We start from the raw sequence: 20,947 nt of genomic DNA, 5'->3' as shown, positions 1-20,947 counted from the left end.
TCCATCTTTACTTCTAGTATTCACTAGAATCATCTACTTTTATACCTTTACTCGTGGCATCCTGGTTTCTATAAGGCTTTCTTCTGGCTTCTCTATAAGCCACCCATCTTTCAAGATCTAGCTCAGTAGCTCCTTTCATCAAATTCCCAGTCCTCATCTGTGAAACATGTCACAACATGCATGAATCTGGAGGGCATTATGCTGAGTGAAATTAGTCGGTCGCAAAAGGACAAATATTGTATTAGACCACCATTATAAGAACTCAAGAAAAGGTTGAAAAAGAAGAAAAGATTCTTTGATGGTTGCAAGGGTGGGGAGGGTGGAAGAGAGGAATTCACTAACTAGATAGTATACAAGAATCCTCTTACGTGAAGGGAAAGACAACACACAATACAGGAGATGTCAGCACAACTGAACTAAATCAAAAGCTAAGAAGTTTCCTGAACACAACCAAACACTTTGAGGGACAGAGTACTCTGGGGACCATGCTTTCAGGGGACGTATAGGTCAATTGGCATAACAAAGTTTATTAAGAAAATGTTTTGCATCCCACTTCGGTGAGTGGTGTCTGGGGTCTTAAAAGCTTGCGGTCGGCCATCTAAGATGCATCAGTTGGTCCCAGCATACATGGAGCAAAGGAGAATGAAGAACACCAAAAACACAAAGGAAATATTATCCCAAGAGACAAAAGGGCCACATAAATCAGAGACTCCATCCACCAGAGACCAGAAGAACTAGATGGTGCCTGTTGTTGCTGTTGGGTGCCGTCGAGTCAGTTCTGACTGATAGCGACCCTATGCACAACAGAATGAAACATTTCCCAGTCCTGTGCCATCCTTACAATTGTTGTTATGCTTGAGCCCATTGTTACAGCCACTGTGTCAATCTATCTTGTTGAGGGTCTTCCTCTTTTCCAGTGATGCTGTACTTTTCCAAGGATGATGTGCTCCAGGGACTGATTCCTCCTGATAACATGTTCAAAGTGTGTAAGATGCAGTCTCCCCATCCTTGCTTCTAAGGAGCATTCTGGTTATACTTCTTCCAAGACAGATTTGTTCATTCTTTTGGCAGTCCATGGTATAGTCAATGTTCTTCTCCAGCACCACAATTCAGAGGCGTCAGTTCTTCTTCGGTCTTCCTTATTCATTGTCCAGCTTTCACATGCATATGATGTAATTGAAAATACCATGGCTTGGGTCAGGTGCACCTTAGTCTTCAAGGTGACATATTTGTTTTGAAAGTGCTCACTCATCTATGCCAAGAAATATGGAAGATAGCTTCCTGGCCAACCGACTGGAAGAGATTCATATTTATGCCTATTCCCAAGAAAGGTTATCCAACTGAATGCGGAAATTATCGGACAATATCATTAATATCACATGCAAGCAAAATTTTGCTGAAGGTCATTCAAAAGCAGCTGCAGCAGTATATCAAGAAGAAACTGCCAGAAATTCAGGCTGGATTCAGAAGAGGATGTGTAACTAGGGATATCTTTGCTGACATCAGATGGATCTTGGATGAAAGCAGAGAATACCGGAAGGATGTTTAGCTACGTTTTATCAGCTATGCGAAGGCATTCAACCGTGTGGATCAATACAAATTATGGATAACATTGCAAAGAATGGACATTCCAGAGCACTTAATTGTGCTCATGAGGAACCTGTGCATAGATCAGGAGGCAGTTGTTGGGACAGAACAAGGGGATACTGAGTGGTTTAAAATCAGGAAAGGTGTGCGTCAGGGTTGTATTCTTTAACCATACGTATTCAATCTGTATGCTGAGCAAATAATCCGAGAAGCTGGCCTGTATGAAGAAGAACGGGGCATCAGGATTGGAAGAAGACTCATTAACAACCTGTGTTATGCAGATGACACAACCTTGCTTGCTGAAAGTGAAGAGGACTTGAAGCGCTTAATAATGAAGATCAAAGACCACAGCCTTCAATATGGATTGCACCTCGACAAAAAGAAAACAAAAATCCTCACAACTGGACCAATAAACAACATCATGATAAATGGAGAAAATAGTGAAGTTGTCAAGGATTTCACTTTACTTGGATCCACAATCAACAGCCATGGAAGCAGCAGTCAAGAAATCAAAAGACACATTGCATTGGGCAAATCTTCTGCAAAGGACCTCTTTAAAGTGTTGAAAAGCAAAGATGTTACCTTGAGGACTGAGGTGCGCCTGACCCAAGCCATGGTATTTTCAGTCACATCATATGCATGTAAAGATAGTGCCTAACTACCACCAATGACTGCCCTGACAGGGAACACAACAGAGAGTCCCTGATGGAGCAGGAGCAAAGTGTGGAGCAGAACTCAAATTCCTTAAAAAGATCAGACTTAATGGTCCAACTGAGACTGGAGGAACCCTCGAAGCCATGGCCCCCAGACTCTGTTAATGCAGAACTAAAAACATTCCTGAAGCCCACTCTTCAGCCAAAGGGTAGACTGGACTATAAAACATAAGATAATACTTGTGAAGAGTGTGCTTCTTAGTTCAAATAGATACATGAGACCAAACGGGTGGCTCCCATCTGGAGGCAGGAAGGGACAGAAACTGATTGAACGGACACAAGAAACCCGGGGTGAAAAGGGGGAATGTGCTGTTACATTATAGGAACTGCAACTAATGTCACATAACAATAGGTGTATAAATTTTTGTATGAGAAAATAACTTGAGCTGTAAACTTTCACCTAAAACACAATTAAAAAAAAAAAAAAAAGTTCAGCTGCTAACTAAAAGGTTGGCAGTTCAAATCCACCAGCCACTCTTTGGAAACCCTGTGGGGCAGTGCTACTCTGTCCTACAGGATCGCTATGAGCCAGAATCGACTAGATAGCAATGGGTTGGTTGTTGGTTGGCGGCCCATGGTATATTCCATATTCTTCGCCAGCCAGCATCACAATTAGAATGCGTCAGTTCAGTCTTCTTATTTTATTGTCCAGCTTTCACATGCATATGAGGTGATAAAAAATACAAAGTGATTTGTATTCAAATTTATTAAGACCTGTAATTGACAATATGTATTAAAGGAGCCATCATACTCTTCTCTTTGGACTTCCAAAAAAAATAATAATAATTAAATGATTTTGCATTGTTTTTCTTGAAACCACAAAAAAAAAAAAAAAAAAATCCCAGTTCTCATTGAGCTCCTGCTTCTTTGAACTTCTCTAATTTTTTTTTTTTTTTTAGCCATAGGGTGGCACCATCATTGTCTTAATCATTCACTAATTGTCATGTCATGTTTTTGGCTTTCCTACTAGATTGTAAACTCTTGGTCAGAAGACACGTTGGTTATGTGCTAAAGGCAGTTTGGTTCATAGAAAACAAACACAAAATAAATAATGTGCTGCAAATATTTATTTCTTTTAATTCCCAGAAAACTGTGGTTGGAGATGCCTCAGAAACTGCTCTTTTGAAATTCTCAGAGGTCATTTTGGGTGATGTGATGGAAGTTCGAAAAAGAAACCGCAAAGTAGCTGAAATCCCCTTTAATTCTACCAACAAATTTCAGGTGAGTTTTTCCTCACATCTGGCAATTCTTGTTATCACTAGGATGATATTTCTATCTGCATGTATCCTTTGCATAGTACATATTTTGAATGATGCCTGACCTCAAAAATAGTCCTCAGGGATGCAGGGCCTAGGCATCTGGTAAACACAGATCAAGTTTCCTTCCTTGGCCTCCTTTCTTTCCCTGAAGTAGGATAGAGAAGAAAAGAAAGGTAAAAAGCTTGTCAAGACCTGGCTGCTTCTGTGCATGATCCTTCTGTATTACATACACACACACACACACACACACACACATGCACATATACCTTACATACATATGCATAAGAAAAGCAAACCAGCTGCCACGGAGTCAATTCTGACTCATGGCAACCCCATGTGTGTCAGAGCAGAACTGTGCTCCACAGGATTTTCAAGGGGTGATTTTTCAGTAGTAGATCACCAGGCTTTTTTTTCAAGGTGCCTCTGGGTGGAATAGAGCCTCCAGCCTTTAGGTTAGCAGCCAAGCACACTATTTGCACCACCCAGAGACTCTCATACATGTACATACACATATACACATTTTATACACATACATATATATATTCCCGCCCTACACACACACACACACAAACACCAGCTTCTTGTAGTAGGAGGTGTGTTTCTATTGAATAAAATGCTGGTGACAGATGCTGACTTTGAAGTAACTTTTGTACAAGTGAAAGGCAACAGTGAATGAAAGGGAGAGGGAAAGAAGCAGAAATAACTGTACTGCATAGCTAGTATATGTCAGACACTTTACCTACATTATCTTATTTATTCCTCACCATAAGCCTGTGAGGTAGTACTAATTAACCCCAATTTATAAATTAGGAAATAGGCACTTAAACAAGTGTTGACTTGCATCTCTAAGTGGCACAACCAGTTTTCAAAACAAGTCTGCATAACTGCAAAGTTCATACTTTTCTACCACAACACAAAGGCAGAGCAATTTCATTTTGCTCCATGTGAGTAAGACTTGCCCTTTGTAAAAACAAATGAATAGTCTCTTAGATGACCAATTGTGTTCTTCCCAACCTGTCCTGTAAGCAGCTGATATGGACCTCCTTTCTACCCATTGTACAGGAAGAATATAGCCAACCTTGTCTAGTGGTCTCCCCGCACTCCAAGTGTGATCAACAACCATTCCTATCTTTCTCTTCTGAACAGAAAAATAACTGCTAGTAGCCCAAGATACTGCTGCAAGTGGGATTCCCATACTGTCCAAAGCTCAAGGGATCATGACTTGGGCTTGGCATAGCAGTAAGGCATATACATAAAGTAACCATCCTTTTGTAAAGTTTCTGATGATTACCCTTCTATCTTCGTTTGCATGGAATTTAGGGTTGGAAAAGAACTGTTGCAAACATCTTTGTAGATGGTTGTTGTTGCTGTTGTGTCAGTTTTGACTCATAGTGACTCCATGTGACAAAACTACCCCATAGAGTTTAACGGCTATAATCTTTACGGGAGCAGATTGCCAGGTCTTTTTTCTGTGGAGCCACCAGGTGGGTTCAAATTACCACCTTTCAGTTAGCAGCCAGGCGCTTAACCATTGTGCTACCAGGGCTCTTTTCTTTGTGGTTAATGGACCAATAAAGAATCACATTTAGCTAAATAGGCAACAAAAATTTATGATGTGAAAATAAGCCAGGAAATCTCTTATTCAAAACAAAAGTAAAAACAGAATGAGTAGCAATCCTAAAATAGCAATAGTTAATAATAGCTATTTGTGCTAAGCATTCAACATGTATTAAATCATTCAGTTCTCACAGCTCTATTGAGTAGATACTGTTTTTCCTCCCTCCTGCAGATGAGGAAATAGAAGTACAGAGTATATCACCGAGGTAGTAAGGGTCAAAGCCAGGATTTAAACCCAGGTAGCCCATGCCCTTGAGAGCTATGTTAGATTATCTTCCAAGATCCAAAATCCTTCCATTTTTTCAGAGCAAAGACATTCCTATTTGGAAGCGATTCTCTGGCACCTAACAACAAGTCTATGAGAAATGAGAAAGAAATCAAGTTCCGTGAGGCATGTACTTTTTCATGTACAGAAAGTTAGAGGAGAAAGTGGGTAATGCAGAGTTGAGACTAAAAAGGAGAGAGGGCACCTATGTGGGCTCCTCTGAAGAGGCCAAAGAAATTCTTTAGATGCTGTTAAAACCATACAAAGACACTGCAAAAGAGCAAAACTCCACCCTAAACAAAGAGTTATAGAGATCATTATAAATTCTTCCATGTCATTCAACTGAGAGAAAATTGGTGAAAAGTCCATGTCTTATTGATCTGAATAATATTCCCCAAACCGACACTAGTCTATGAAAATACTTTCAGTAGTCAATGACAAACTGGAAAATTGGGACAATGTGATAAGTTTTATATCGGGATGAATTTATTTAAGAGCTTGTCCTTTACCTGCATATGATTCATGATTAAGCACAGGGACTCTAGCACCTGATAGCCTGGGTTCAAATCTATGTTCAACACCTACTAGTTGTGTGACCTTTAGCAAGTCAGTTAACCTCTCTGTGCCTCAGTTTCCTCATTTGCAAAAGGATATAATAATAGTATGCACTGCCTTAGGGTTGTTTTGAGTATTAAATGAGTAGTTCATGAAACGTTTAGAACAGAGCCTGGCATGCAGCACACACTATGAAAGTGTCTACTATTATTCCTGTTGTTGTTAGGTGCTGTCTAGTCAGTTCTGATTCATCACAGCCCTGTGTACAACAGAAGGAAACACTGCCTGGTCCTGCTTCATCCTCACAATCGTTATTATGCTTGAGTTCATTGTTGCCGCCACTGTGTCAGTCCATCTCATTGAGGGTCTTCTTCTTTTTTGCTGACCCTCTATTCTACCAAGCATGATGTCTTTCTCCAGGGACTGTTCCCTCCTGATAACATGTCCAAAGTATGTGAGATGTAGTGTTGCCATCTGTCTTAGTCATATAGTGCTGTTATAGTAAAAATACCACAAGTGGATGGCTTTTAACAAAGAAAAGTTTATTCTGTCACAATTCAGTAGGCTAGAAGCCTGAATTCAGGGCATCGGCTCCAGGGGAAGGCTTTCTTTCTCTGTCAGCTCTGGAGGAAGGCCCTTGTCATTAGTCTTCCATTTATCTGGGAGTATCTTGGTGCAGGAACCTCAGGTCCAAAGGATACACTCCGCTTCTGGCTCTGCTTTCTTGGTGGTATGAGGTCCCCCTGTCTCTCTGCTCACTTTTCTGTTTTATATCTCAAAAGAAATTGGCTTAAGACACTATCTAATCTTGTAGATCTCATCAGTATAACTGCCACTAATCCATCTCATTACATCATAGTGATAGGATTTACAACACATAGGGAAATCATATCAGATAACAAAATAGTAGACAATCATACAATACTGGGAATCATGACCTAGCCAAGTTGATAGATATTTTGGGGGGACACAATTCAATCCATAACACCATCCCTGCTTCTAATGAGCATTCTGGCTGTACATCTTCCAAGACAGATTTGTTCATTCTTTTGGCAATCCATGGTGTAGTCAATATTCTCGCAAATACCACAATTCAAAGGTGTCAGTTCTTCAGTCTTCCTAATTCGTCGTCCAGCTGTCACATGCATAGGAGGCAATTGAAAACACCATGGTCAGGTGCACCTTAGTCTTCAAGGTGACATCTTTGCTTTTTAACACTTTAAAGAGGTTTTTTGCAGCATATTTGCCCAATGCAGTGCGTCCTTTGATTTCTTGATGGCTGCTTCCTAAGTGTTGATTGTGGATCCAAGTAAAATGAAATCCTTGACAACATCAGTATTTTCTCTGTTTATCATGATGTTACTTACTGGTCCAGTTGTGAGGGTTTTTGTTTTCTTTATGTTGAGGTGTAATCCATACTGAAGGCTGTTGTCTTTGGTCTTCATCAGTAAATGTTTCAATTCCTCTTCACTTTCAGCAAATAAGGTTGTTCCATCTGCAGAATGCGGTTTGTCAATGAGTCCTCCTCCAATCCTGATGCCTGTTCTTCATACTTTGTACATTTTAAAATATGCTATCTTTTAGAAAATGATGGTGATGATAAGATGGCAGGTGTTTTGTTTTGTTTGGTGTTTTACTTGTCCATAAAAAAACTGGTAACACTATGTTGGCCTTCTATTATTTTTTTCTTTTAATTTTACTTATCTCTGATACCCAACGATCCAAGAAGTACTGATCGAGAATCAACTGATGTACCCTGAATGGTAGAATTTTTCTTTGTAATTGGCTTATTTTCTTCCAAACACTCCAGCTTCCCAAAATTTCTGTTGAGTACTTAGAAAAGTACCTGGTATATAATAAGGGCTAAAAAAAAGAAAAATGTAAGGGTAAGCCATTTAATTTATTTATTTGTTTTCACAATTTTTGATTATCATATTAGGATAAATCTAGAAGTAGAATTGCTAGGTCAAATGGTATTCATGTTGGAGCCCTGGTGGTATAAAATTATACCTGTTACTTAACTGTCCTCCAGAAAGGTTGTGCCTGAGGCTGTCAACCTCCTTACACTCCTGCCATTTTCTCGGACATCAAGGCATCAAAGCTGGATCAATTCCAAAATGAAGAGACACAGGGAGTTCCTGCTGACCTCATGCCTGCCTGAGCTGAGTGTAATTGTGTCTGAAAAAGTGCTACTCACTACAGGGAGGTAGAAACAGGAGGTGAAATGTGGAGGCTTAGAGCCCCCACCCTCTCGCAAGCACTCCAGGAGATCTCATTCAAGGCCCAAGATTTCACGGACTGACAGCCATGTCTGCAACTTCTCTGTTTGAAAGACAAGCTCTGCTTAGTTTGGTTTCAAACTCAAGGTGCCTCTCTGGGCTGAGACCAAGTCGAGATCTCTACATATTGCTTGACCACAAGACAAAGAGGATAGAACATGCCTGGGGATGTCATTATCCCTTTTCCTTCTTTACATTTCAAGGATAAGTAGCCCAACAAGAGTAAGGGATTTTTTCACCTTCCTGTCATGTTAGTAATTAAAAGCCTTGTACAGTTCACACCCCAAGTAATGAAGATGTAATCAATAGTAGATAACATGCTGTGTCTAACATACTCAATTATTTCTCTCCTCCCAGCTCTCCATCCATGAGACGGATGACCCCAATGACAAACGCTTCCTCATGGTGATGAAAGGGGCCCCTGAGAGAATCTTAGAGAAGTGCAGCACCATCATGATCAATGGCCAAGAGCAGCCCCTGGACCAGAGCACAGCCAGGGCCTTCCACACAGCTTACATGGAGCTCGGTGGCCTGGGCGAGCGTGTGCTGGGTGAGTTCTTTGAAGCAGAACTCTTATCTATCACCTGATAGATGCAAAGTTCTGACTCTGGGTTGGGGCAATAGGGATGCAGGCATGGCATCTTTGAGTAAAGTATTATATAGTAGAGTAGATATGGCATCCACATTAATAATACTAAGAAAAATATGATCAACATGATGGTAAACATACAGCAAAATGTATTTGACAGTACAGAGAAGAATGAGGTCACTTCCAATAAGTAAAATCAAGGAAGGTTTTTATGGGAGGAGTTACATTATAAACTGGGCCTTGAATGACAGACAACATTTTGAAGGGAAGTTGGGAAAAGTATTCAAGGAAGAGAGAACAGCATGAGCCAGAGCACAAAGGCAGGACTGGATAAGAAAAGGTAGGCAAGCTGAGCCAGCCTACTGGTGCTGAGTGTTATAGGGGACCTAAGATAGCATAGTCATAGTCATAACATAGTCATAGATGAGAAAGCTAGACTGAATGTGTGGATGAGGAATTGGGATTTCACTTTGCGGTTAATGGAGAGCTCCTGAAAGCTTTGCATCAGGAGTGAGCTGATCAAAGTTTTGATGTGTTTTTAAGGACGATTTTTGGCAGTAGCATGTATAAAAAATATTTTTTTATAAGATGGGTTACAGGGAGAAGAGAGGCATGGGTCTAAGTAGGAGGTAGCTACCATCATTCAGATGAAAGGGGATGGGAATTTTCTCCAAGGCAATGGGAATGTGAAGGAGGGGTCAGATGCAAGAGGCTTAATGGATACAGATTAGTAAGGCTTAGTAGCTAATTAGAGGAGAAAAATACATTTAAAAAAAGGTTGACATCATTAGGAAAAAAACTAATGCCAGTAACTGAGATAGGGAATGTTGAAAGGAACTTTAGAAATACAACAATTGTACAGAAGCCTATTCGAGGTTATTTAAGGTGTTGGGGGACATGTTCCATTGTGAGAATCATGGGCTGATTAAAGGACACCTGCTCGGAACAACAGAAGGATGAATTTAAAGTTGACGATAAGAGTCATTAAACATTAAAGTTCTTGCCAATAGAGATGTTGGAATCTGTGGAATGTGTGTCTAAAGGATTCTTGAGTTTGTGAAGTTCGTAATCTATATAAATGACATGATAATGCTTTTGCATGCTCTAAATACTCCACAGGACTGGGTAATCTCCTTTTCAACATGAGATTGATATCTGTGTGACTAGCGTAGCTCTAGGCACCTCATATTTGACCTCTCAAAGTCCGTACTACATTGAAATTCGTAAAGTTAGTGAACCATGCTGAGAATATATTTAATACAAAAACTAATGAGAAGTTTACAAGGTCTTAGAAGTCCCACCAGACACAAAAATCCCTTTGACTTCAACTTGTGAGAGGCTGACGCCTTCAGAGAGTGGTTCTACCCCATTCCTAATAACCTTTCTCTCGTGCTTATCTTGATTAAAGACTGAACTTCATACTATTCCCCTGGGTTCTTCCCAACCTTGTCCAGTAGCATATGCTGTTCTCTCTGCCTTCCCACCCTCCACCCTCCCTTCTTTCCCCGGAAAACATCTACTCCTGCCTCAGGACCCAGCTCAAATGTTACTTCCTGGGTAAAGTCTTTCCTGACTCCCCAGGCAGCTGTAGCATAGCTATACTCTGTAGCACTGACTATGTTTTATTATATTTTATCTCTGTATTCCTCTGTCTACCAAACTGGGACATCTTCAGAAGTAAAGGCTTGGTCTTTATATCCCTAGACTGTAAATAGATCCTAATGGCACACAGTAAATGATTTTTGGATTAAATGCCTTTTATAAAACCATGCATTATAGAATTGAAGGAATTAAACAATTCTGATCTACTGTAATACCAAATATAACTCTAATACCATAATGGCAAAATATTAAAGGACTGTGAGCGTATCATAACATTACCCCGTTTTCTTTTGTCAGGTCTTATCCTAGTTTCATTAACTCCCAAACTCATGCCCTTTCCAGGTTTCTGTCATCTCTACCTGCCAGCAGATGAGTTTCCAGAAACCTACTCATTTGACATAGACACCATGAACTTTCCCACCTCTAGCCTCTGTTTTGTGGGGCTCTTATCAATGATTGATCCTCCTCGGTCCACTGTGCCTGATGCAGTTACCAAATGCCGGAGTGCTGGAATCAAGGTGAAAATGATTTTCCTGACTCAAAAAGCTCCCCATACGTGTTGTATCTCTAAGAACTTGTGTCATAGAAGATGGTAAATATTTAGGTCTCTTTACGTAAATATCATAATTCCCTTTTTTATCTCTACTTTCACTAACTTAGGATTTTAGTAACTGTCCCATAAAAACAAAATGATTATGTCTATGTGGAATAAACCAGAACAGTAATTGCAATGAAAAGAAAGCTATCTCCCTATGCCTTAAAGAGGCCGTATATTGTCCTAGACCATGGCAGAACATTAAAGGTTTTATTGTTTAATCTGAAGGTCCAGCCTCCAAAAATCCATTCATCTTCATGATATCTAAGCCAAAATTGAGTTGTGTCACCATGTTAGTATCAAGAAAGTTGGAGAAATGTGGGGCTGCTCCAAATAGACATCTATCAGCCCTATCAGCAATGGGAGAGAGCCTACTCTAATGTCAGAGGAGGAAACGAAAGAAGTTTGAGAGCAAGGGTTGATCCAACAGGATCAATGTGTCTTTGAGAGACAGTCGCATCTTAAATCAAGAACTTCCCACAAGAGCAAACCACAATAATCACAACCCATATTCTTCCAAGCCATGGTACAGTAGGCAATATTGAACTGTTCCTACTTTAGCTAGCCTAGTTCCTCATCATCCATATGTCTTCCTCATTGTGCTGTAGGTTATTATGGTGACAGGCGATCATCCCATCACAGCCAAAGCTATTGCCAGGAGTGTAGGTATCATTTCAGCAAACAGTGAGACAGTGGAAGACATTGCAAAACGCCTCAACATTGCTGTGGAACAAGTTAACGAATGGTAAGCACAGAACCAATAGAGCAGAAACTGAAGTTTTTACACATGGGACGCTATTGACACTAAACAGCTGTATTATTTGGATCATATCACCTTTTGGCAAAGCACCCTCTCAGGGTGACACCAGACTGATTTGATCTATAATTCACATATCCATTCACTCAAAACTTTACTAAGCACTTAATGTGTGCCCGACACTGTATTGACCCACTCGTGAATATTACCCCTCATGTCTAAATTTCAAAATCCAATGAAGTATATCTCAAAACTTGTGCCCAGTTTAGAGTGAGAAAAACAGAAACAAAGAGCTTATATGAAATTACTTGCCACTGATCTAGTTGTATAATCAGGACTATTAAGAACCCATTGAATTTCATGCAGTCTCCTAGTGAGCATCTTGGATATTAGCTATTCAGATGGCCTCATAATGTGCAGCTGTAAACATACTCTTCATTTCTTTTTTTATTTGGTTATAAGTAGAATGGAAGCTTCCTAAGGAGCGACCCAATTTTTCCTCATTTCTCCTAATTCCTTTAAGCTTGTCCATACCTTTATCTATCCATCTATCCATTCATCCATTTATTTATTAATTCTTTTAACAATTATTTGTTGAATGCCAACTATATACCAGGCACTGTGCTAAACACTTGAAGCATAGTTGCAAACAGGACAGACACTATCCCTGACCTTGGGGAGCTTTCAATCTTGCCAGGGCAACAGAAAAAAACAAATGATCATGGTGTGATGAGTATAATGAAGGAGACAAGTAGGGGACAGTGGGGCTGGAAGGAGGAGGAGACCAACCTGGACTGTGGTGGTCAGTGGGGGCTTCCAGGATATGGTGTTGATAATTTAGATGCATCAAAGTCTCCAAAATCTCAAGTTAAAAATAAATATCATTGGCTTGTTATACTTTCATGCCTGTGGGAAAAAAGGGAAAGACCGATAAACCTCTTCTAGTTTACCCAAGCATTTATGTTCTTTAGAAATACAGAGATGTCAGGTTATAAATTATTACTAAGGCAACAAATGACCAAGTAAGAAAACCAAACAGAATTAAAATCCCTGGGCATAGCAATAATATCAAAAGCCTAAGAGTCTCCAAGGCCCCTTTGTCTAAATAACATTTACAAAGCCAGATTTTGGATTTTTTATTTGTTTGGTTTTAAATAATAGGATTATACATTTTCGTACAAGTCACCACACTGGGAGAGTGAGATGGATAACTTCATGAATGTTTTCATTTAATCACTTCATCACATCTAACTTCATGACAGTATAATAACTGCATTTTGGCAGCTGCAGAAGGAAGGCCTATAGTTTCAGAATCAAGAGCTAGAATTCCAATTTTAAGCACCAAGAGAAAAAAGCAGGCCTAAAAATCTCAAAACTTACAAAATGTAAGGAAAAAGGTATGTAATGTTTTGTACTTACAATATTTAAGCTGAGATTTGAAGGCTAAAATCTGGAGTGTTAGCCAAGCAAAGGTTAGCTGAGGAGATGTCTATTCCTTGCAAAGGGAGAAAGGCCTTTGAAGGCCTTAGGACAGAGCTTGGAGGATCTCAGAACTGAGAGCTATGAGGAGATAAAACTCAACACCACAGACTTCACTTGGCCTGGGAGGCTGCACATGGCCTTGGAGACCAAGTTGGTGGTTCTGGGGTTTGTTCTAAGCACACTGGAAAACTTCTGAAGAATTTTAGCAGGGGAGTGACACAGATCTGCATAATCAGAAATCCCTGGAACTGAACATATATATTTCAGCAGACAATATTTTTGCTCAAACAAGACCAAATAAATTGTTCTACCTTTACAGCGCATTGCACATAGTAGACATTTTGTAAATCTCAAATAAATAACAAAAACAAGAAGGAATTGTTACCTATGGATTTGGCATTAAACAAATTCTAGGACCCAAAACAAACAGAAAGATTTTCCCAAAAAATTTATTTGAAAAATGTCAAACATACAGAAAAGTTCAAAATATTTTGCAGTGGACAGTCATTTACCCATCACTTCAATGTTACTATTAATATTTTTCAAAAGGCAGTTTTTACCCTCATTTTACGTGCTAAGTAAAGCATTGCCCCAGAAGTACCACTTCCTCACTCATTTCTGTAATGAAAAGGCTGCTTGGCTATTTATTCCTGTTGTTATATGATGCCAAGAAATGACTTAATTTTTGAGCCTCCGTTTATTGTCTTAAAATGGAGACTAAACTGGCCCCAATACTCATAACCACTGTTATCGCACTTATTAGGAGCCGAGGAAATTTGGCTCCATGTAATATCACAATGGTTCAACCCATGTACTGCCCAGAACAGTGCTTCAGTTTCAGGTCTGGACTGTGACCTCACTTGATCTCTCCCGGCCCTTCTAGGGATGCTAAAGCTGCCGTGGTGACCGGCATGGAGCTGAAGGACATGAGCCAAGAACAGTTAGATGAGCTCCTAGCCAACCACTCAGAAATTGTCTTTGCCCGGACATCCCCACAGCAAAAGCTGATTATTGTGGAGGGCTGTCAGAGACTGGTGAGTGAACGGCACCACAGCCAGAGGGCCCCAGGCCACTGTAATCAGTTGGAGAAATGCCAGAATAGACTTGTGTCTCAGACCTGCACTATGGGGCCTTTGGAAACCTGTCAAGAGAAAACTCTTTTCCAGTCATTGTCATTTCACCTCTCTGCCCTCTTGCTGGGTTTATACTCCACTCCGTTCTTGTTCCCGTAAGAAAGGAATGGTGCCAGACCCTTCCATGCCACACGTTAAAGGAGGAACTCACTAGAGTTCTCTGCACTCCATCACTAGAGCTAGGGGCTTCTGACAGCAAAACATTTGGGTACTGTGTTAGGTGTGGGTCTATGAGAATTTAAAAATGTAAAAATACAACACACAGCCCCTATCCACTTTAACCTGCCACACACACTAGTTTTTATTATTTGGATACATCTCGTTTGCAGCTCATTATTCCATTTTTCTGTCTTTCTCTTTCCCCCCAAATAGGCCCTTAATTTCAGCTCCCGTGGTCTTCCTAGCCTTAAAATGAAATTGAGTCTATGTTGTTCTTGCTAAACCCCTGGTCCCTTGGATGTGCATTTACATTCTTTCATGTGTCCCCCACAGGGTGCAGTGGTTGCTGTGACAGGGGATGGAGTTAATGACTCTCCAGCTCTGAAGAAGGCAGATATTGGAATTGCTATGGGCATAGCGGGTTCTGATGCAGCCAAAAATGCAGCTGACATGGTATTATTGGATGACAACTTTGCATCTATAGTCACAGGGGTAGAAGAAGGTAAACAAGGTCTCTCGTGATCTTACCCAGGATTGGTGTCACCTGGGAGACTAAATGCAAGTCCTATAAGGAGAAATATTTTTGCCTAGGTCGCCTGATCTTTGACAACCTAAAGAAGACTATTGCTTACACCTTGACCAAGAACATTGCTGAGCTTTGCCCGTTTTTGATCTACATTATTGTTGGGCTCCCACTCCCCATTGGCACCATTACCATCTTGTTCATTGACCTGGGCACAGACATTGTAAGTAGCACTAAAGGGAACAGTGGTCTGTAGACTTTCAAGGACAAGGAAATGAACTAAATCAGTGCTCCTCAGACTTCAGTGTCATGAGGCCTGACGTTCCGTGTTTCTAACAAGTGGTCCATTGACCACTTCACTCCATATAGGAACTTTTCAAAAACATAAGTTCTTCACCCTCCAAAAAAACATGTGCCATTGGTCATTGCAGCCACTGTCCCTCTCTTTCTCTCTTCGGGAAGATGACGCTGTCACCAAAATAGTCCCTGCAATGCTGGGGCCCAGTGGTAAAGTGAGAACATCACCAAAAAAAAAAAAAAAACCCAAACCCATTGCCATCAAGTCAATTCTGACTCGTAACAACCCTATACATGACAGCTGTTCCTTTTTAAGTAAAAGAATCTGTGACCTGGAAGCCCTTCACCTAAGCATAGTAAGTTCTTATTGCTAGCTACTGTCTAGTCAATGCCAACTCATGGTGACCTCATTTGGGCAGAGTACGACTGTGCTCCATAGAGTTTTCAAGGCTGTGATCTTTTGGAAGCAGATCATCAGGCCTGACTTCTGAGGTGCCTCTCGAGTGGGTTCTAACCACCAACCTTTCATTACAGTAAGAAGTAGTAGTTATTAAACTTCTATAAAGCTTTGCATTAACCTACGTAAGTTTAACTAAACCTCCTCTTCTCGCATGTATCCATTTAAAAATCAGGAGGCTCTTTGGAAGTTACTCCTATGGCTCAGGTTTACATTGGTAAAAGGGTAAAAACACAGAACAATCTAAATTCACAGCAAGTTGCCTCATTTTTCTCCTCTGTTGCGTTAAGTAACAACCAGGTAATCCCTACAATGCAGAGGACCTAGAGATGTCTTTACCTCTGAGGGGAATTGAGGGTCCCACAATTTCTAAATCAGATTATTCTCTGGGCCCTTTAAACTTGCTCATTTTTCTACACTGCAGGGGTTCTCCAAGTGCATCCCCTCACTGGTAGCAATAGGCCTCACCTGGGAACTTGTTACAAATGCAAATTCTCTGGCCCCAACCCAGACCTCCAGAATCAGAAACTCTGGAGGCAGGACCCAGTGACCTGTCCTCCAGGTGATTCTGATGTCCGCTAAAGTTTGAGAGCCACTGTTCAAGTGCATTGCAATTGTGGTCGAGGGGCATGCCAAAGGGAAGAGGGGTGATGGAAGAAATCCACCTCTGAGGGGAAAGTGTTTTATGACTAGTATGTTTAGAACGGCTAGTACGTGATGATTAATAAAAAGCAGATTGGTTTTTTAAACTGGCTGTTTTTAAATTCTATACAATGAATCCCGCATCCATAGATGTTTCAGGGTTAGGATTCACAGGCTGTCTCCCCTCTCCAGATTCCCTCCATTGCCTTGGCTTATGAGAAAGCTGAAAGTGACATAATGAACAGGAAGCCTCGCCACAAGAAGAAGGACAGACTGGTGAACAAGCCTCTCGCCCTCTACTCTTACCTGCACGTTGGTACGATAAGGGCATCTTTTACTTGCCACACAAGGGTTCACCCAAGATAATTCGTTTGAGACAGTCACAATTGTGTTTTTTCTTTTGGGCAAGGTTGGGATGGGAGGAGGGACTGAGAAGAAAATTATACAACCTTGTCTCTTATCTCTCCTATTCTTTTAGGCCTCATGCAATCCCTGGGAGCTTTTGTTGTTTATTTCACGGTTTACTCACAGGAGGGGTTTAGACCCAGCACTCTCATTGGCCTCCGGTTAGAGTGGGAGAAGCACAGTGTGAATGACTTGGAAGACAGCTATGGACAAGAATGGGTAAGGGAGGGGAAAGCCCTTCCCTGAGCTTCCTATTGGTTCTCCCCTCCTATCACTGTCCTGCCCTGATTGATGCTGAAACTTCATTTTCCTAAAGTGCCTTAGTAAACCAGAGAGAAACTTTTCTCAGTTATTAGGGCTTGGGAACACATTGTTTGGCCTTTGCCAGGACTCAGCCTCATCTCTCAATTAACTTTTTTACATTAGTTTTACAATTGGTCTGGAAGAGTAACCAGTCCGGCAACACCCACAGCTGGACCAAATAAATTTAATTATCATTCTTTCCCGAATCACCTGGATAAAGAAAAAAAAATGTTTCTTTTCAAAGACAAGAAGGTGATCTACTCTCAGTCTTCATGATGCAGAGAAGGGAATAAAGCTTTACAGAACTCTGCTGAAATTTCCCTAGAGTTTTCCCTCATGAGTCTCATGGTTTACTCTGCTTCTGCTCCCTGACAGACAAGGTACCAGAGGCAGTACCTAGAATGGACAGGCTACACAGCCTTCTTCATTGCCATTATGGTCCAGCAAATAGCAGATCTGATCATCAGGAAAACCCGGAGAAACTCCATTTTCCAGCAGGGCCTCTTCAGGTATTGACAGTGTCTGGTCTCGTGGCTTAATTCTGAGCATTAATGCTAAGGGTTAAGAGGCCTGTTGTTTCAAAGGGCCAAACTATGGCCTTGGCTTTAATGTACAAGGCATTAACACTGTTGGGTGGCAGCATCATGGTCTCATGTGAATTCAGAATTGGCTTCCTTTTATGTGTCTTGCAGAAATAAAGTCATCTGGGTAGGGATTGCCTCACAGATCATCATAGCGTTAATCCTCTCCTATGGTCTTGGGAGTATCACAGCCCTGAATTTCACTATGCTCCGGTGAGTTCACCTTGCAATAGTGGTGGGTAGAAAGAACTCACCACCATTCTGAGCTATCACAAAGTAAAACAGGATTTCAGAGGTTTCTTCCCCCTCGCCAAATCTTCCAAAAGAGAGAAAAATGAATTGGTTACTTTGACCTGTGTCAATTTTCCTAGAAGAGAAAATGGGTTTTCCAAACTTTACATACTGCCTCTAGTCTCATCCAATAGGCCACTTCAAAGGCAAATGTTGCTTCTTACCATCACAGCCCAGGTTAAATAAAAAGCTTTTCACATTTATATTATGTGACTCAAGGAATTTGTTATTTCCAGTAAGGCAGGGAAAATGAACAAAAAGCCCTCTGCCTATTGTTTGGGGTTGAGCCTTTCTTTGGGGTGCACTGGGACTCACCTTCCTCCCTTCTGCTTCCAGGGCTCAGTATTGGTTTGTGGCTGTGCCGTATGCTATTCTGATTTGGGTATACGATGAGGTGCGAAAATTCTTCATCAGGCTTTACCCTGGAGGTAAGGAGTACTACGGTTTGTGAGGCTTTGTTTACCAACTTCAACAGACTTGATTTTTAATTGACTTTTTTTTCCTACCTCTCCAGGTTGGTGGGATAAGAACATGTATTATTAAGACTATCTTATTTCTCAACTCTCCCAAATGCACATTGATGATGTTCTTCATCTTTTGGCCACTCGCTAGAAGATCTCTTGGGTGGGCAATGGGGACACCATCAAAATTCATATAAGAGAAGGAAGAAAACTATGTGAAAGATATTTGACTGATGTTTTGTACTTCAAAGCTGAGATTCAACTGTTTGTATATGATTTTTACCTCTATGTCCTTGTTTTAAAATATGTGAATTTCAAGATAATGATGTAGGTAAGAGGACATGTTTATATGTATATAAATTTCAAGTCTTGTGTAACTCAGATATCTGCTAGAGTCTCGCTGCTCCTTCAGCTCTAGATAGGATTGCTCAAACCTCCATTCTACACTCTATTCAACAACATCCCTAAGATCTCTGTAAATTCTTGGGGAACTTATATTTTCATGGCCACCTTACTCAAAAAAGGCTAATTCAGCTGAATGATTGCAGGAGATGAAGGTGGCAGCAGGTTTACATCATAGCAACATGGACAACTTCAAGTATGACTCTAAGACACCCTTCTCAAAAACCCTCAGCCACCTTGCCATGACACAGTTTTCCTGACTGCATCAGCCATCATCCCAACTTCTTGCCATCTCACCAGTTCTTTTAGCCTATACTTCCTCCTATCTAACCTTCTTTCTCCCCCCGCCCAAATTTCCCCCTTCCCCTATCTCTAGACCTCTAATTTAGCTTTCTCCAACTCCTCCAAAACTGAGCTCCATTTTGCATGCCCTGACTCAAAATGCTCAAATGATCTAAAGGGCCTTTCATTTACCAGGATTCCACCTCAGTAGAAAGCCATTGTGGTTTAAAAATTCATATTTATTTCTTATAAAACAGCTGCAAAGCACTCTTCAACACTAATTTTATATCAGCCATGTTTCATGTTTTCACTTAGTTTTATTCATGTGTGACAAATACATCCATGTTGACAGGCCAAGCGAGGCCTCATTTTTAAGTAAAAGATGTTTTTAAAAAACCAGGCCTAGTTGTGGTGGTCTAATTAGAGTTTTTGTAGAATGCAGAGCATAGGACCCAAAAAAAAAAGACGTGATTTTTTTCTTTTTCCCTTTTCAGTTGTTTTACTTTGAAAGGTCAGAAAATGTAGGATTTACCTTTTGAACTCTCCCCTCACCTGTATTCCTGCTCTGTATGCTATGCCTTGTAATGTGCCCACATTTCTGAGTCCGGGTTTCCGTGAGAAGGATACATCTTCAATAAGCAACATTCTAGGGAACGTAATTTTCACAGCCTTCCCACCTGTTGCCCACCCAATACAAATCTGGTCTGACAGAACCTGAAAATTATGTTTGGTTGAACTTTTTTCCATTCAAATGGGCTACCCCATCATCTTTTCTCCATCACAGCAATTAAATCATATGCTCTGCTGATAGCTCTAAGTTGTTATCTCTGGTACAACAAAAGGGAAACTTAGAGCCATAGTTCTATACCAAAATTTTCTCAGGGCTCACATTTAGGAACATGAAATATAGGTAAGGGTACCATTATTGTAACTTTATATAAATAAATTATAATGTAAAATGTGTGTTGTGTATATTTAAGTTAAAATATCGTTGCTTCCTCAGGGTTTTTAGTCTCTGTTTCTCGCCACAATTATCACTAGATTAATTTCATATCAGTAGTTCCAGTGAACAGAAAAACTTTTCTAGCCATAGTTTGGACAGTATGGTAATTGCCTTCTCATTCCAGTCTTGACAAGGGCCTATGCTTTCTAGATTTCTTTTTCCTGCCAGACAGGCAGAGTACTCTTGGCTATGATGGCCTGCAGCTCTTGGTCCTACCAGAGCCAGAAGGAGAGAACTATAAATAGAGCACAGTGCTTTAGGATTTAACTTGGCATTAGATAACTTTCATATCTCATACGTACCCACTCTTGCAAAAAGTTGACACTCAAATATTTGTAAAATGAACATAAAGCTAATTTAAGAAATCCCAGAAATGAGACTGGCTAATCAAGTAGCTTTATTAAGTTGTAGACAGAAAATATTTATAAAGTCCCGTATTGGATTTTTTTTTTTTTTTTTTTTTGAGGGGACCACTTAATTGAATCACTAAGGCCGAGATACTTCTTAGAAAAAAAATAGCAGAGTTAATTTAAATCCAATTTTTGTGGGCCCTAGTGGCTTTTTTTTTTAGTGGCACAGTGGTTAAAGAGTTCGGCTGCTAACCAAAAGGCTGTGGTTCAAATTCACCAGCCACTCCTTGGAAACCCTATAGGGCAGTTCTACTCTGTCCTATAGGGTTGCTATCAATAAGAATCAATGGAAGTGTTT

General features: G+C 40.5%; 1 protein-coding gene across 1 annotated transcript in view; it reads left to right on the top strand.

The window, feature by feature from the left end:
- LOC126066325 (potassium-transporting ATPase alpha chain 2) overlaps window positions 1-18,840 on the top strand; it is a 32,909-nt gene extending 14,069 nt beyond the window's left edge. Inside the window, exons 11-23 of the mRNA XM_049867300.1 lie at window positions 3,387-3,521; window positions 8,633-8,825; window positions 10,809-10,984; window positions 11,670-11,806; window positions 14,184-14,334; window positions 14,926-15,094; window positions 15,184-15,338; window positions 16,704-16,827; window positions 16,990-17,135; window positions 17,595-17,728; window positions 17,912-18,013; window positions 18,428-18,519; window positions 18,606-18,840. Coding sequence (XP_049723257.1) covers window positions 3,387-3,521; window positions 8,633-8,825; window positions 10,809-10,984; window positions 11,670-11,806; window positions 14,184-14,334; window positions 14,926-15,094; window positions 15,184-15,338; window positions 16,704-16,827; window positions 16,990-17,135; window positions 17,595-17,728; window positions 17,912-18,013; window positions 18,428-18,519; window positions 18,606-18,634 — 1,743 coding nt within the window. The 3' untranslated portion in view covers window positions 18,635-18,840. The remainder of the gene's footprint in view (window positions 1-3,386; window positions 3,522-8,632; window positions 8,826-10,808; window positions 10,985-11,669; window positions 11,807-14,183; window positions 14,335-14,925; window positions 15,095-15,183; window positions 15,339-16,703; window positions 16,828-16,989; window positions 17,136-17,594; window positions 17,729-17,911; window positions 18,014-18,427; window positions 18,520-18,605) is intronic.
- Window positions 18,841-20,947: the final 2,107 nt, after the last annotated feature.

Source organism: Elephas maximus, chromosome 23, assembly GCF_024166365.1.
Source record: "Elephas maximus indicus isolate mEleMax1 chromosome 23, mEleMax1 primary haplotype, whole genome shotgun sequence".
NCBI lineage: Eukaryota > Metazoa > Chordata > Mammalia > Proboscidea > Elephantidae > Elephas > Elephas maximus.
Note: the sequence above shows the minus strand (reverse complement) of the source record. Positions and strands in the feature narration are given on the sequence as shown.